Raw genomic sequence first — 17,074 nt, 5'->3', positions numbered from 1 at the left:
TGTGTGATTACATAAAAGATGACATTGTTTGTTAGTAAGTGTGACCTGTTCTTTGATCCACCGTGATCCTCCTCACTTCCTCTTTTCCTTTTTCTTTAGACGTCCCAAAGGAGCAGAGGTTACAGGCTGTCAGAGCGGCCATTTTGCTGATGCCAGACGAAAACAGGGAGGTTCTGCAGACGTTGCTCTACTTCCTACGTGATGTCACTTCCTTGGTCGAGGAGAACCAGATGACGCCGATGAACTTGGCTGTTTGCCTGGGACCTTCGCTCTTCCACCTCAGCATACTGAAGAACGAGACACTGTCACCAAGGTGCATATACGAACTGATGAACACGCTCACAGTGACACGGAAAGACTGTTCAGAGTGGCGCTATTGTTACCAACCTGCGAGGACAGAATTGATAAATATTGGTTGCTATTCATATCAGTCAGCTTGCATAAAGACTTCATGTGCATATGGGAAGTCCTCAGGAAAGAAACTGCTTTTGACTGAACAAATGCGTTCTTCTGTCCTTCTGGAAATGCCTGTACGATTTATGTTCTGCATATTCTGTACAATCTCTATTCCTCAAGATCAATCCAGAGGAAGTACACCACGGGCCGCCCTGACCAGAAGGACCTGAATGAGAACCTGGCTGCCACCCAGGGCCTGGCACACATGATCACTGAGTGCCAGCGCCTCTTTCAGGTCAGAGCTGCCAGTGTTTGATTGCTTATACATTATCAGTATGTTATGGGCTGACTTTTAGAGGTGTTTTCAGAAGAGAAAAACAAAATGAAAAAAAGGACTGTTGTACAATTTGCTGTACTGACTAAGAAATAATGCATGTCTGTGTCTCTATATATGAAATTAGCAGACAGTAATAACTGATAACGTGAAGCGATGTTTCCCCTGCTGAGTTGTTATCGTCCAAGGCCACGGTATAATTGTGTATAAAGAGCTCATTTCTCATTTGAGGCTGTCAGTGTGTACAGTATACTGTGTACTGCTGCTGTCAGTTTGTTTGTTTTTCATTGACTCAGGGACTAAGAAAAACAGGTTTGATCACCAAGCATCATTTGAGTTCATTTTGGTTTTAAGAGTTTTTGTGAGAGCAGGAATGGTTGAATCTTCTCAACCCACAGAGGATGGTATAATTCTTCCAACACGTAAATATGATCAGTGTGAGATTAAAAGCATTTATAGGATGATAATATTTGGAAGGTAAAGGACACTTAATATTAAATGTTCTTCTTTTGTTCTTAAAACTACTTTCAACAGCTGGTATGATGTATGTTTCTGTCATCTCAGTACATGTGTTAAGGCTCCAAATACCAAATGGACAACTAAGTTAGATTGCTCTTCGCCTTTCTCTGTTCTGTTTGTCTATTTTAAGCTTTAGATTTGGTAGAATTCAGGCCTGAGCTGATGTTGTGCGGTGTGATGTAACGCACTTCTCTTCCTCAGATCCCGGAGGAGATGGTGACCCAGTCTCGCAACTCCTACATGGAGGCTGAGCTGATGGTGCCCCCGCTGGACGAGCTGGGCAAGGCTCATGAGGTGGAAGTAGACGAGGAAGTGGAAGAGGAGGATGAGGAAGGATCCTATCATGCACATCTAGATAGGCTGGTCCAGAACCTGCTGGAAGAGGTCAAAGATAAGAGCAAAGGCTGGGTGTCTCGCCCAACTACTGACCATACAGAACTGGCTTTTAAAAAGGTATGTGATCATTAAATTCCTGGAACATCATTGAACTATCTTTGTAAACATATTACACAGAAAATAAATTATTACACTAATTGTCAATTTAGCTTCAGAGGTTGAGTGACCAAAACACAATACCTTTGAAGAATAATTCAGTTTTTTGAATATTGAATGTGTATGAGTCCCAGATACACCCTACACAACCAGAAAAGGCATAAAGCTCTTCTGTCTTGATGTGTCTGTGTGTAAGGTGGGAGATGGTAACCCTCTAAGGCGGTGGCGAGTGAGCATTGAGGTGTCGGCAAATCCCGATGATGTGCTGCAGAGACTGCTGAGAGAGCGCCCCCTGTGGCAGACTGAGCTACAGCAGGAGAAGGTTCTGGAGACGCTGGATAAACAGACAGACGTGTACCAGTACTCCTGCCGCAACATGGCACCTCAACCCACCTGTGACTATGTGGTACTAAGGTCAGCATTTTTCGAATTATATATTTGGGTACTTTGTGTGATTTCTAAAGAATGAACATCACATATACATTCAGGTACTGTAAAAAGCCACTTTACAACCTCAGCACCAGCAAATAAATTTAAACAATGGAGTTGCTGTAATCACTGCATGTATTTTGGACAATTACTACTCAAAACAACCTCTTCATGCTTTCCTAAAATAACATATTGTATAAAAATAGAGTTTTAACTATCAGTGTGATATTAGTCCATTAAAATAAAATTGATTGGCAGTTACTTAACCAGTTATCCCAATTCATTTTTTCAATCACCAAACATGTGGAGATTCCAGATTTATATAGTTACAGTGAACTGAATATTCTTTGGATTTGGACATCTGGTGACATTCCTTTGTGCTCTGGGATATCAGTTGCAGTTCTAATCTCCCATTATCCCACATTAAATGACCCCTTTTATGTGTCTCTTTGTCCTCAGATCGTGGCGCACAGACCTGTGTAAAGGCTCCTGCGCACTGGTGTGTGTGTCCGTCGAACACGATGACAGTCCACACATGGGAGCAGTGAGAGGTGTGGTGCTGGAGTCACATTACCTCCTTGAGCCCTGTGGGAGTGGGAAGACCAGGCTCACACACATCTCCAGAGTGGACCTCAGGTGTGGACAGACTTCAAACGTTCTCATAGTCAAGGCTTGACTCAACATTGCAATTATTAATGCGTGTTATTTACCATTCTTGTCACAGGGGAAGGTCTCCAGAATGGTACAACAAGGCTTTTGGTCACCTGTGCGTTAATGAAGCCCAGATGATTCGCGCCTCTTTCCAGCCACTGGATCAGATGAGCTCCGAGGCCAAGAGCTGAACCCCAGGAATCTGGCTTTATCTTGGGTCACAGTTTCAGAGCAGCTAGGCCTGAGAACAAGTGACCCTGGGGGAGGGGGGGGGTGTCTTTTCAGGCTGCTGAGCCAGAGTGGGCTTTAGTGTACCATACTGTACTGAGTTACAGTCATTCATACACAGAAAGGAAAGGACGAGTGTAATTGTGCATAGGTGTCTTTAGACAACACATCGCTACTTATTTATCTCAGAAATTATGATATTTTCCCAGCATATTTTTCAAATATGAAAGGACTAATAAGTTATCCCTTGAATACCCATTGATTTTTTTGATTTTTTTTTTTTAATCGGCTTGTAATTATGTGCATTATTGAAAGGATGAGGTTTTGAAGACACAAAGCATTTTTTGCTCTGGGTCATTTTTCAACTCCTTTACTACTAATCCAATACCTTGCAAAAAACAAATGACCTAACAAGAGAGCCAGCACCAGCAGGCGCGATCATGAGAAGGCTTCCGTAGTGTTAGGGTTAATGTGATGTCACTGTAATTGTTATGGAGCACCTGTCCTTAGCTTACACATAAAAACAGCTGATTTAGTTGTGTGTAGGATCAAAATGATATGAAAGTAACACAAGGAGAATATCTGTATATGTATTGATTAATTTGAGGAATCTGTCCAGTCTAGTTCTCTTTAAAATGTAACATGACCTGCGAGTGCAAACATTTGATTGATTTTTTTTTTCTCAGATGTTTTATTGAATAGATCTAAAAAAGTGGTGTGACACATTGACTCCCATCTTCTTTTATCACAGTCAAAAATAACATCATCAACACTGGCAACATCTGATATTGATCGTATTCCCTCAATAGCCACAATTTTTCATTTGTCCATGTATAAACTACTTTAAACTAGATCAGCTTTTTTCAACCCGTCCTACAAAGCTGTTAACTTACAGATATATATATTTATATTTGTAAAATGCACTTAATTATAGAGCCTAGCCTCATCAATAGGAATGACCAGGACCAGTACAATATGGGTACATGTCAGCATTAACATTATGAAAAGTGCACTAGTTCAGGTTAAAAAGTACAGGAGTGACTTGGATCACAGAAAGGGGAAAGACTCACTGGGTCCATAAATGTGCGTTAACTCTGTAATGGATGCATTGTGATTTAGTTCTCTATCACTATTTTCAGTGTTAATCTTACCTAAATGTTATTTTAAAGTTATTGTTGTCATTATATTGGTGTATATGGTATCACTTCTTCCTTGTTTTGCTGTCATGTTATACAATGTCTAAGACATGTGACCATTTCACTGCTTCCGGGAAGCATGGTTAAAATGGTGTGTGTGTGTGTGTGTGTGTGTGTGCATGGATGTGCCCTGTATCTGCATTTTAGATGTGTGTACAGCCTGTACTGTAAATATATTTGACGCTTTCTGTGCCAGCAGAGCAAACATCATAGCTTTTCAGGGTCTTCCTATCATATTGATATGCCGAAATGTGAAATGTGAACTTTCCACACACCACCCGACTAAAGCAATAGCAGACTAAAGCTTGCTCTGCCATAGCACTGCCTTAGCTTTTTTTGTTTCAGCTGTAAGCAGCATTGCTATGGTGTTGCTATAATACAATATCTCTACAGTGCCACCAAGATCCTGTATGGATGCTGTTTGCTGGGAACTATTGTGTGTGTGTGTGTGTGTGTGTGTGTGAGTGAGACAAAAAAGACAAAGTGTGAGTGAGTGACTCTGACATGAGCCCTCAGCTGTGTGAGGAGAGGCTCCAAACTTAGATGAGTAGCTGAGAAAAGGTCTGCTTGGTTATTTCTGACAAAGTGACAGGACAGAACAGAACTGTTGTTTCTAAACAAGACAATAAAAATTCTAAGAATTCAACAGAAACACTGTCTTTTATGGGAAAGTTATACTTTCTGTGATATTATAAATTTCCTAAAGCATGAAAATCCCTGGAAATATAATATTTTTCCTGTCATGTGCTCCTGAGTCCATTGAGTGGTGCTGTTGGCCTGCTGGAGTCTGAAGGTCATGACTGAATCTGGAAAGTGTGCCATGGAAAATTATTTCAGGTATCTGAGTGAATGAAGAGCCATCAAAGCGTCAGGTTGTTCTCCCTTAGGACATTTTCACTGTGTCCTTTCAAAGCGAATGAATGTAGGAAACTAAACCTCCACAGCTCGGATCAATACGCAATCACATTTACCTGCTTAGCCGTGTTAGACGATGGCTCTTGGCAGAGGACGATGAAGGTTTTAGGATACAGCCACCTCTCTCACCAGCCTCCACGTAAATCTTGGTGTCTGTTAGTTTTGGAACAACACAGAAATGAGTGAAACATTGCTTCATTAACTTCCACCTCATTTAACATGTCAGTGATTTTATCTAGAAAGTAGGGCACACTGTCGCAGCTCCTGAATGTCAATGATCCTCTGCACTGTGGGTGCACTTTAGCTCCACTACTCCATGGGCTCTGACAAATGAGGGACATCATGTTGCAAATTACACTCACTGACAAGGTGAATTGATCGTCCCACCCGAATTCACTTTATTTGTGTGTGTGTGTGTTTATTAGAGGCAAGGTGGAAGCAAATTACAAAAGCATGGGCTGTGTGAGAGAAAGTGGAATTTGTTATGACAGTGTTAGTTCTCAATATGTACAGATAAACTGCAGAGGGGTTTAAAACATCATCAGTGATCTTTCACATAGGGTGACCTCTCAATAGGATTAAAGGGTGGCCTCCTCTGGAGAAAACAGGAAGTGCATGTCAAGACACTACATTTGTCCAAGACATCTTCAGACATATTAGGACAATTTGGCCAAAGAGTTTCAGCACAGGGTAATCGATCATCTGTTTCCATCTTCTTCCCCACCCAATCTGGTATGAAAATCAGATTCTACTATTGGTACATTTGTTTTTTGTCATAGGCTTTGGCACCTTAGTATGCCCCTCCTGATACTTCCCCCTTTGTGTGAGCTTGGGACTTAGCTTGTGTGTTACTAAGTGGCTGGAGACCAACCTAGGGTGTCTTGCTCAAGGACATTTGAAGCGCCATCCCTGTAAACAGTGAAACACCCCCTCTACATTATTATAATATTGTTTTAGAAAATGAGTATAGGTTACTTTTCCAAAAACAGAAACAAAAACTCTTTGCTTTGCTTTTCTTTCATTCTCCTGATGTTCTCTCCTCCATCACAGACATAAGAAATATCTGATACGTGGGAGTGCTGGCTTAACCCAGCCTCACTTATGTAACAGACCAAAATAACAGGATCTGAAAAGATATCTCTTATCTTCAATTATTAAAGAGACCGACATCATTCACATTATCTGAAAAATATAGCTGATGTTTGTTTTGATTTACTACACATGTTGGCTAATGTTAATCTTTATCTGCATCACGTTCACATTGCAGAAGCTGAGCAGGGAGAGAGAAAGACGGAGTGAAGCAGATGTGTCCCCTCTGAGACTGGTTAATCCACTGTCTTCTTCCAGACAATCATGATAAGGTCATTAATGAATAAATTATCCAATGAATGAATTATTGATGAGACCATGTTGGCAGTTGTGTGTACAGTATCCTTGAGTGTGTGGCCTGGTGATGGCATACTACAACCAAAACTCTGCACAATTAATTACAAAAACTAGTGAAGCATGTGTTAAATGCTTCAAAAGAAAAAAAAAATCTGTCACTTCCTGTCAGTACAAGAGGTCGACATTTGGAGCTTGTTCTTCCAGTTAAGTTGAGCAAACATGAAATCAACAAATCGAGGCTGCTGCACAGACTGCATCAGGTAAATAATAATAATAATAGTGTCATAATAGGCTGAAATATTCATACAGAACATATATGCTGCACACTGTATGCCATGCAGTGCACACAGTTCTAATTGCCCAACTGAGTGCAAAGGTTGTCACAGAGGGAATAAATTGATTTGTTACGCCATCTGATAGAGCCCTTTTTTCAAAGCACAAAGGGCAGACATTTTGATTCATTATGGCAGTGCAACTAATAACATCAGTGATGGCTCCACTCCTTTTAGCTATGCTGGTGAAACTGCATGCACAATATGCCAAACCTGGAACAGGAACAGCTAATAGAAATCCAGACATTTCTCACTTTCCATTTGTCTCCGACTTGTCAATATGCTGTGAGAATTAGATATTATTACAAAACTAAATTCTTTTCTGGGGCTCACTTGCAAACACACAAAATTCATTTGTAAGAACACTCAAGGAGAGCGTTAACCCTCTCATTTATTCTTATTATGTTTGAGTCACAGAGCAAAATGTGATTTTCTGAAACATTCCTAGAGATGAAAATCACATGTTTTTTTTTTCACAACTCAGAATATGCTGCTGTTCTGAAAGCCTTTCTACATTCCTCGAAGGGACATCCAAACATCTGGATCAAAAGAAATCTTCTGTCATCTTTTTTTGATTAAAACCGCTGCCTCCTATAGCTGAGAATGGCATCACGAGAGCAGAGAGAGAGAGAGAGAGAGTGAACCATAACAGTAAAGTTCTGGCAGCTAAAAAATGAGCAGAAACTTGTTATGAAGCTTTGGGTGATGACTCTCTGTAGGTTCATCACTACAAGCGAACTCTTTCACATTGAGTTTGTGTCTAATTTTGATGCTTGTTTTATTTAGAAAGCACAAACAGAAAGTAACTGGCAGGTCACATCAGGTACCTGATTAGATGCGGCCTTGTGTGTTGTAGCAGACTGCAGTTTCACCCTGCGTCGACGCCCACAGGAGGTTTAATCAAGCCATGAGTGAAAACCCTTGCGTCGATGTGCCATGAGGCTGTAGAAGCATAAGGGCAAATCAGGGAGGTTACTTTAATTTGCTAAATTCCTCAATACATAGATTATAAAAGAGAAGATATTTTCCCAACTGTTCACAGTGTCAGCTGTTAAAAGTTAAGTAATTTTATTCCACTACCTCTAGATTTATACTGCACTTTAATATAGAGTAAAATGTCTAAACTCTTAAGCCTGTGTTTTTATTTTAAGGCTGTACTTTTACATAGTAAATTCTGGTTGTGTTGTGAATCTGGTTATGCATGGTAATTCAACATGACAGATTTGATATCTTTGGAAATCCTGAGAGCTCAAGTAGAATTTTTAATAAACTTCTGTGAATTTGAACTATGACCCGCTGCATAATAACTGAATTCACCAGGGGGTTTAGGGTCCAAAGGGTTGAAGAGACTGGGCTGTAACAAAAGTGCAGATGCTGTTAACGAGCAGATTTGTTTGGATGCAGTTGACTGGTCTCTGGTGTACAGATCATCAGAGCCGGCCTTGCTAACTCAATAGTCTTGAGGGCCATACACTGTATGTGAGCTTTTCCATCAAACTGAAGTTTCTGTTTCATCTCAGTGGGGTTATGTGTTGTGTTCCAGCCCAGTGAAAGAGCTGAATCCTTGATCCTGGGTTGTGACCCTTGTCAAAGAACTGGACCTTTCTTCCCTGAGGACAGCTTTTCAGACCAAGGTGTTAACACAAACCAGTATATCTCATTTTTGGATAATGAAAGTGAAGAGCTCTGACATGACTTACGCAGAAGAAGTTTCAATATTGCAGTTTTTTAAATTGAAACATTTTACTCTTTCCTAAATGTTTCTTTGACTAATACAAAAGAGGTAAAAAAATCTTTATCACTCCACACTTCTGAGTTCATCCTGAAGGGTTTTGAAAGGGATTCATAAGAGCAAAGATGGTGTAATCTTCTTAGCCCATAGAGGAGTTTGTAATCCTTAAAACATGACAATGACCAATATTGAGGTTATGAGATTTTAGCAGGATGACATTTTTTTTCTTGTGTGCTCTTTCCCTCCAACTGATACATAGGCACTCATTTTATCTTTAATACTTTAATAAGCTACTTTGTGAAGTCCTTTGAGGGTTGTCATCTACAATTCCACCAGTATTAGAGTCACTGAGTGAATGCGAGAGGGAATATGAACTGCTTGTTGAAAGTATTTGGTCCCAAGAGAGCAGATGCTCAAGGTAAAGGAGTCAAGAAGAAAATGTTGTTTAATACCCTGAGAGTGAGGACTGGAGGTCTTTTAGTCTATCACTAAGTCCCTTTTTTCAGCCAAGAAGTGAAAAAATAGCTAGTAAGGAGAGATTTTAACATAATGCTGTTAATACGAGTCATGTTTCAGTGGTTTTCTTGATTTCTGCACAGTGAATTTCTTTGTCCTGCATTACAACAAGAAACAGTGCTAATAGACACAGAAGTAAGATGGCAGAACTTATCTGACTGAAAAAGAATTAGAAGTGAATACCTCATTTTGAACGAGCAAAATAATTTGCAAATCACATCTGCGTTGTCTTTGTTGGAAAAACAACTGCAAAAAGAGAAAATAATGATCATAATGATGAAAAATAAAGCATGTGATTCAGCCGAATCATTTGTCTTTTGATCAAGAAATTCTTCTCAGTAAATGGTAAAAAAAAACATTTGATCTGTTCATTGAAGTGATATGAAATTGATTAATTGATGAATTGCATGTGCAGAGACAGCAAGCTGCTGTGTTGGGCCAGCTGTGTAATCAGTTTCCTTCCGTCTCTATCTTTATCTTTCTCTCTCTCTTACACACACACACACACACACACACACACAGGGCCTGCATGCACATCTTGATGACTCACATCTGCCTGTGAAAACAGGACGTTATTACCTGTGTTCCTATCACCGTCTGAGGTCAGCCCTTCACACATCAACAAGTCTCCTTTTCAGCTGTCTTTAATAGCTTGTTTGGAGGCAGAATAGTCAAAATAACATCTTCATTTCAAATGTTTATTTTTCTATTTTAACACCGAAAAATGGTGGCCTCATTTTTGTCAAGGCCTTGGCTGAACTATCATTTAAGTGGTAACAACAGACGGTGAATACTTGTCAAACCAAATCTAAGCACAATCACTATGCTGTAAAAAAAAACAAACAAACAAGGAAGCAAACAACATTTTCTCCAGTACACACTGATCAAACCTTTTCCGACAGGCCTTACGTCTCCTGCTCTCTCATTCTTGTCCTGATCCTTTCTGAAGCTCCAGTACTCTGATCAACAGCCCACACAGGATCCTGGCACTACCTTCATATGCCTCTACGAAAGTACACCAGAACAGAGAGCTAAATGACTGGCTGCCCTGAAGTGCTGCACCTCTGCTGGAGGTGAGGGAGGGGTGAAGGGGAGAGGTGTGGTGGAGGAGAGATGACACAGTGAAAGAGGCAAGGAAAGAAGAGGGGTATAATATTAGTGCATCTTTACCCAATCACCAACCAGATCCCAGTTAAGACCTCTCTTTCTGCATAAGAAGTCTTTTGTGGAATCATGACAAAGCTTCAGAAGCAAGCCTTTTGTCTGAAAACAAAGAGGAGTGTGTTTGTGCGCGAGAGAGAGCCTGCCATTGTGTTTGTGTGTGTATGTGTGCTTGCGTGTGTGAACCCAAGTGTGTGCATATCCGAGAACAAGATTGCATGTGTTAGTTTGAGAAATTACTTCTCTGACTGTGAGGGAAGTGTGTGACAGATGCAGACGTTGTGTGTGAGTGTGCATTGACAGAGTGTGTGTGTGTGTTTGTGATTGTCTCCTTCATTTCCTTTGTGCTGAAGATTGGGTCAAGGGAAAAAAAACGAGACAGCTTCTGCTCATCTGTAAAATTATCTAATGACCTCATGTGTGCACAAGCATGTGCGCCAAATGCGAAATGCACATGCACATACACACACACACACAGAAATCCCATGTCACCCCCACCTTGGTACCCTCTGTCAGCGGTCAGCATCTCAAGAAAATTGAGGAGAGAGACATGGCTGCCTATATGAAAATACATTCAGACAGAGATGCACACACACATGGACAGACATGTACAGACAGAGTGACGAATTGGCCTCTATAGACGCTTTGCTAATGGAAATCCTACCCAGCAGATGTGCCCCATTGGAAGAACACATGGAGTGTGAAACAGGCTTATGTATGCTTACAGGTAGGCAACCAGTAGCCACGGTCTGCGCAGCCACCAGAGGATACTATAGGTGTGTGACTGAGTGTGTGTGTATTGAAAGCAATAGCTTGACCCGTGAGCCGTTTAGACTCAGATGAGAGCATGGCATCAAAAAATTTGAAAGAAAAACATCCAGACAGAGTTGAACATGCAGGTCATTGTAGCAACATTCAGAATAAATTTATGGACGCTACTTGTAAACACGGGACGTGACAATTTACGTGTGTGTGCATGTTTGCAAAAAGTGCCTTCGTTTTTCCCGTCATAGACATAGAGCATAATTTTAGGGTAATATATTTTTCTTTTTGGCCTGTAAGAAATAGAAATTATACTCTGTGAAACAGAAAGCACAAGGACAAAAAAAGAAAACAGGGGGTGAGGTAAGAGGGTGTGCGTGCAACGAGTGAAAACGACTAAAGGAAACAAGAGAGGTTAGGACATTGAGAGGAAAAGAAAGATCATATGAGAGTCAAGAGAGTAATTGTGTGATGCTTAATGAGGAAACAAAGGCACCTGAGTTAAACAAGGAACAGCAATAAGTGGGACAGATGGATGGCTTCTGAATATATAAACACACACCGTCTGGAAGCCAGACTCCTTAAACTGCATGAACTCATTCTGAATTGCCCCTGAACTGCACCCACAATATGCCCACCAGTATTTACTGCCATAGTAGGCTGTTCAGCTCTTCCTCAGAATTCCACATTTAAATATACAGAGTCATTAAATATAAAAAAAACACATACAACAAAAGAAAACAAAACAACAAAACAAAAACACCCAGTTGTTCAGGTGCTGCTTTGCTCTGTATGAACCCATGCACGGATGGCTCCATGTTACTCTGCTTCAGTGCACTACTAGAAAATCCCGAAGTGCGCATGCGTGGCTAGAGCGCGCTGCCGCAGACAGGGGGCGTCAACATGGCGTTCTCTTCTCGACGACCGCACTGACTGCAACCTGCCAATGAGAGAGAGAGACACACACACAGAGGGAGAGTGAGAGAGAGAAAGACAAGCGTAGGCTACCGTTCTGTCAGTCCTCCATCCCTTTTTGCCAGCCTTATGAAGCCCTACACATTTTCAGGAGGATAGGGTGAATTCAGAGGATTTTAAAACCACCGCTCTCCCTTGTTTTTCCTGCGTAGTGGATGATTTTTGTGCGGCAGCAGACGCAGCTTGAAGAGCAGGTGTGAGAGACAGGGGCGACCGCTCCTCTCCTCCCTGTTTCCAAGGGGAAATGTCGAGCGAGAAGCCGGTTTCAGCACCACCGGGCTCTGCTTCTTCGCTCGCGGACTCAGACCGAGATTCCCACCCGCCGCCGGGCTCCTCCGTTCAGCAGCAGCCACAGCAGCAGCAGCAGCAACAGCAGCAGGTCGCCGCGGGCGCTGGCTCCGGCGCCATCGGGGAAAGGATGGTGTCTGCAGCCGGCTCTATGGTCCTCCCAGCCGGGGTGATCAACCCTGCTGTCCCGATCAGGAATATCCAGATGAAATTCGCCGTGTTGGTGGGCCTGATCCAGGTCGGGGAGGTTAGCAACAGGGACATCGTGGAGACGGTGCTGAACCTGGTGAGTGGAAGCAGGATGAAGCGACGTTAGAAAACACAGAAAGGCAGCCATAGAACACAGTAGAATCACAGAGTCCTAACCGCTATGTTTTATTTACGATGCTTCACTCCCATGATTGTGTGGCTTTCAGAGGATGATGTCATTTGTTTGTTCGGAGGATGGATCTGGGGGTTTTCTTTTCTGTAGATGAAAGGGAGCGTTTATGAGTCTATATGTTGGGGAATTAATAAGCTGAAGCTGTATTATTGTAAAGCCGAGAGGAGCTGAATGAAGCATGTGACCCCACCAAGGCATGGAGGGTTATAGTTAATCACCAGCCATTGTTGACTAAATGACCCGTTTGCGATGCAACGAGGAAAAGACATTTGCAGTCAAACTGTAGTGAATAGAGGGGGGGAAAGTGTCCGCAGACTATTCTCCTGACCCCGATATGTACCCTGAAGTGATGCTGCATAGGCAGGTTGTAGCTACCAAACGGCGAATGGTGACAATGTTGCGCACAACACCGAGACCCAAACGGGATTAATTCGGTTTACTACAGAGCGAAATTACGCAGGAACCGAAACAAAATCAATCCAACACGGACAAAGGCCGGCTAGCATTAAGCTATTCATCGACATATGTGTGTGTGCATGAGAATGGCTCAAAATTATGCACAGGCCTATTGTTGGAGGCAGGGCCCTGCATCCTGTGCGCAAAGGCGTGATGTATAGGTAGCCGTGAAACGGCTCGTGGTTTGTATTGCTGTGCTTCAAACAGCGATTATTTTATTTATGGATCAGATATACATTGCCATCCCCCCTCCCTCCATCTTTACCCTCCATGGGAGGTTGTGTCGGCGATGTTGGGCCTACCCTACACATCAGAGGATTTAATCCAGCTGGGGGCTTTTGACATGACTGGTGTTTCCCGTTACGAAACAGATGAGCAAAATGTACAACAGACATAGGTCTGGAAGACTAATGGGTTAGGAGGATATGGGACTTGTGTGTTGGATGCTGTCTGGCTGTTTTCCCTCCTTCATGCATCAAGCGATGGCGTGTGCTGCATAATATCACGTATCTGCCATGGAAAGAGGGCCTCTGATCATTATTCATTTTATTCTGAGAGAAAAAGTAGAAGAGTGTAGACATAATTTATAACCTGATTCCAGAGCAGTGCTTTCTGGAGGTTGACTATTTCAGGGTTTCATGTAGCCAGTGGCCTATTTACTCACTAGATGCTTGGAGTAGGACTGCCTACAGCTGGGCTAAACCATTTTCCTCTCAATCAGACTGGTGAGCCGTCCAGATTCAGGTCATCTTTCATCTCCCAATCGATTATTGGTAGTACACGGAAGAGCGGAGGGCTTTGCTGGCTCAATCCGACCTTGTCTACTTCTCTTATGCCCCGCCACCCCCTCTCCCTGATAACCATACATCCTGTTCCACAGCGTCCTCCTTCACTCTGAAGGGGCTGAGAGGAGTGATGCTGCCTGCATAGACTGGCCTGGCAGGGCAACGCCATGCATTTAAAAGCAGGCGGAGAGGAGGAGGAGGAGAGGGGGTTGAGGGACGGTGGGGGAGGAGAAGAGAGAGAGTGGAGGAGGAGAATGAGCTGGTAGGATGCTGCAGTGGCTATGTGCTCAGAAATCACCAGCTGATGCAGCGGAAGAGGAAAGGACTCTGGATTGGTCCACATCAGATCAGAGAAAGCTCATGAGAGCATTCAACTGAAATGTACTCTATTTTGTATGAATACCTGCATTTAGGCCCCACGCTTTATTTGCTAATGTTGGTCTGATGTATTAACACACAAAGACCCCGCGCTCTGACAAATTACAGCGGTATGTGTTGGCTCTACAAAGCTTTACTTGCTAAATCTTGAATTGAACAATCAGTTCTGGTTGTGAGGCTGCCAATAACTAAGCCTGTTAGGGGAATTTAGTTGCCCAGCTCCTTAATTAAAAGAGTTGAAACAAAGAGGTGTGTGGACGCAGGAACCTCAGTGGTCAGTCCACTGTGACCCAAAAGCTGATCCATTATTCCAGTCAATGTGGGAGACCACAGCAACCACATTCTCCAGCCACTGTGGCCATATTGATCAGATCCCACACCGCTGCTTGGGTGAACAGATGGCTTGTCTGCTGGATCAGATACGCTCCCTGTTCTATATGGCACGATACTGGGCCTTTGGCGAGTGATGAACTGTAGTGTCTCTGGAAAGAAAGGGAAGGAAAGTGGAGAGAGAAAACAATAAAAATCAACTAGGGCCACAGTGCTGGCTGTGACGATGCTGATACAGTGACAAACAACAGAGAAGAATGAGCTTATCAGCAGTGTTGCCTCTATAGCCAGGGACACTCTGGGCTTGTTGTTGTTGTTGATAATAGTGGAATATTAGTGCTTCTGAATAAAAGTAAATGTACAGATACAGTACATTCAGTGCACACATGCAGCAACACGTACATTGTGTGTGTGTGTGTGTGTGGGCTGCTGTCGTTGAGGTGCTCAGCTATTATCATCAACAAGGCATCACAGTTGTCAAGGCAACGCTGCTCTTTGACTGCCTGCCTCCAGACGCTCGACCACCTGGTGTTGCTCTCCACTTCCGGACTTGTGTCACAGCACTCTGCCACAGCGTCTCTGTCTATCTCACACGCTTTTCTTTGTCTGTCTGTCTCTCTGTCTCCTAATATGTGCTAATATTTATACGCTTCGAGGAAGTCTTGACTAAACAGCAACAACAAGCTGAACAGAGCAGTCAGTCATCATCAGTCAATAAGCATGGTCTGTGTAGAGCTGTGTCACAAATGTAGAGGAAAAAAAACAATATCAGGTGTCTTAGGCAATGGGCCACTATGACCCACCAGACTAGTTGGATCTGTACTGGAGGGATGAGCACTGTTTTTCAAAAAGATGTTCTCTCTTTTGGTGTTTTGATGATGGTGTGGTAGGAGATGTCATCTAAAATCTCTCCCGGTTAAGTTGAGATCTGGTGGATGTGAAGGCTGTAGCATGTGATTCATGTCTTTTTCATCCTTATGAAATCTACCTCCAGTGGATCCATCATGGAAGCAGCTGCATTTGTTGTGTTCCTCCTGTCTGTTATTAATATTTCTTACATTGGAATGTAAGGATGCATTTCAAGCCTGGATGAAGGGGCTTCAAGATAAATCTGAAGGGTCCTGAAATGATAAGCAGAAAAACAGACGGGAGAGCAGAAAAACAGACAGGAGAGCAGAAAAACACTTTGCATTCAATTCCATTTTCTTCAGTTTATTTCTTGAGATTTTACTCTAATCTTTTTTTTTGTACTAGAAAATGAGTTAAAATAATTCAGATAAAACAGGGCAACAAAAGCTGGTCGTAACCCACAGGCATATGTTCAGTTGTCCTTTATGTGTGGTCACAGGCTAAAGAGGTTGGTCACCACTATTACAGATGACTTCTTACAGGACGGGATCCTCTCTGGTGTGGTAATGGACCTGTTCACTGGTGGTGTTGTCCCTTTAGAGGACATTGCTTTCTTTTCTGTCACTTCACTGGTGGTTCTGTGGATTGAAACCTCACCTTCTTCTAGTTAATGGTCGGCCACTTTCTCCCCAGGCTGTGGTTATTTGCTTTGACGTGTTGTGATATTGGAGGAAGCCAGGTGAGGAGGAATGTTTGTTAACACAAGCAAGAGGGTTGACATGTGATCTATCTATCTATCCCTACTGTCCTTATCAGTCCTTTGAAATATTGAGTGGTATATTTCAAATGCGTTTTGTATTGTCAGTCTTGCCAGAGTAAAGCACCGGCTCTGCATATTTATAGACAGCTTTGTCAAGTTGTAATGCTTTTTTTGGGATCAAAATGGTGTGTTTGTCTGGCATAGAAAAACATCAGTAACACTCGCTGTGGCTCGCTCTCGATCTTTGCTTTTTTAATTCTCTCTTTTGACTTCCTACTTGGTCGGATGCAGTATCTTCTGGGAGTGTCATTCCCCACCCGAGTCCCTTTAGTGGTCCCACTGAGTGTCTGTTAGTAAACGTCTCATTATTCTTGTCCACACACTGCACAATCACCAAGGTCACCTGATACCGAGTCCACAGCCAGCAGAGTCAGAGTCAGCACAACACACTGAGTGCAAAAAGTCCCCCCCCCTCCAGAAAATAAAAAATACTGTCACTCAGATGTTCACATTCAGACAAATACAGCAGAAACCCGCTGGTGTTTCTCTGTTCAGATGGATAAACAACCAAACCAAAACAAGTCAAATGAAGGTGAAGAAAAAGAAGGAAGGAAGACTGAATTAGAAAGGGATTTTTTTTGCTGTGTATGTAGTAGTGCTTGACCATCTCTCTGAACTGTAGTGACGTTTTCATGCTGATTTATGCTGCACCGATTTCTTTAGGAATAGGTCACCCAATTTCAAAACATCTTATGTGACATGCCGCTTTGCCCCGAGGTGGTTTAATACAGCAGTGAAAAAATCCAGTTTAACAGTTTTCCA

General features: G+C 42.5%; 2 protein-coding genes across 25 annotated transcripts in view; both read left to right on the top strand.

Annotated features, from left to right (window-relative positions):
* The window catches only part of stard13a (StAR-related lipid transfer (START) domain containing 13a), a 50,721-nt gene extending 45,833 nt beyond the window's left edge, over positions 1-4,888 (top strand). For all 5 annotated transcript variants that reach the window (XM_046410641.1, XM_046410639.1, XM_046410640.1 and 2 more), the window contains 6 exons: positions 100-313; positions 577-691; positions 1,451-1,702; positions 1,938-2,155; positions 2,630-2,806; positions 2,895-4,888. In XM_046410641.1, coding sequence (XP_046266597.1) covers positions 100-313; positions 577-691; positions 1,451-1,702; positions 1,938-2,155; positions 2,630-2,806; positions 2,895-3,012 — 1,094 coding nt within the window. In that variant the 3' untranslated portion in view covers positions 3,013-4,888. The remainder of the gene's footprint in view (positions 1-99; positions 314-576; positions 692-1,450; positions 1,703-1,937; positions 2,156-2,629; positions 2,807-2,894) is intronic.
* A 6,965-nt stretch (positions 4,889-11,853) lies between these two features.
* The window catches only part of nbeaa (neurobeachin a), an 86,793-nt gene continuing 81,572 nt past the window's right edge, over positions 11,854-17,074 (top strand). For 10 of the 20 annotated variants that reach the window (XM_046410697.1, XM_046410681.1, XM_046410682.1 and 7 more), the window contains exon 1: positions 11,855-12,598. In XM_046410697.1, coding sequence (XP_046266653.1) covers positions 12,269-12,598 — 330 coding nt within the window. In that variant the 5' untranslated portion in view covers positions 11,855-12,268. Of the gene's footprint in view, positions 12,599-17,074 lie in introns of all 20 variants that reach the window. The other 10 variants (XM_046410696.1, XM_046410684.1, XM_046410698.1 and 7 more) reach the window with 2 other exon arrangements.

The sequence above is a fragment of the Scatophagus argus genome, chromosome 14, assembly GCF_020382885.2.
Source record: "Scatophagus argus isolate fScaArg1 chromosome 14, fScaArg1.pri, whole genome shotgun sequence".
NCBI lineage: Eukaryota > Metazoa > Chordata > Actinopteri > Scatophagidae > Scatophagus > Scatophagus argus.
The sequence above is the reverse complement of the archived record's forward strand: the minus strand, read 5'-3'. Positions and strand labels throughout refer to the sequence as shown.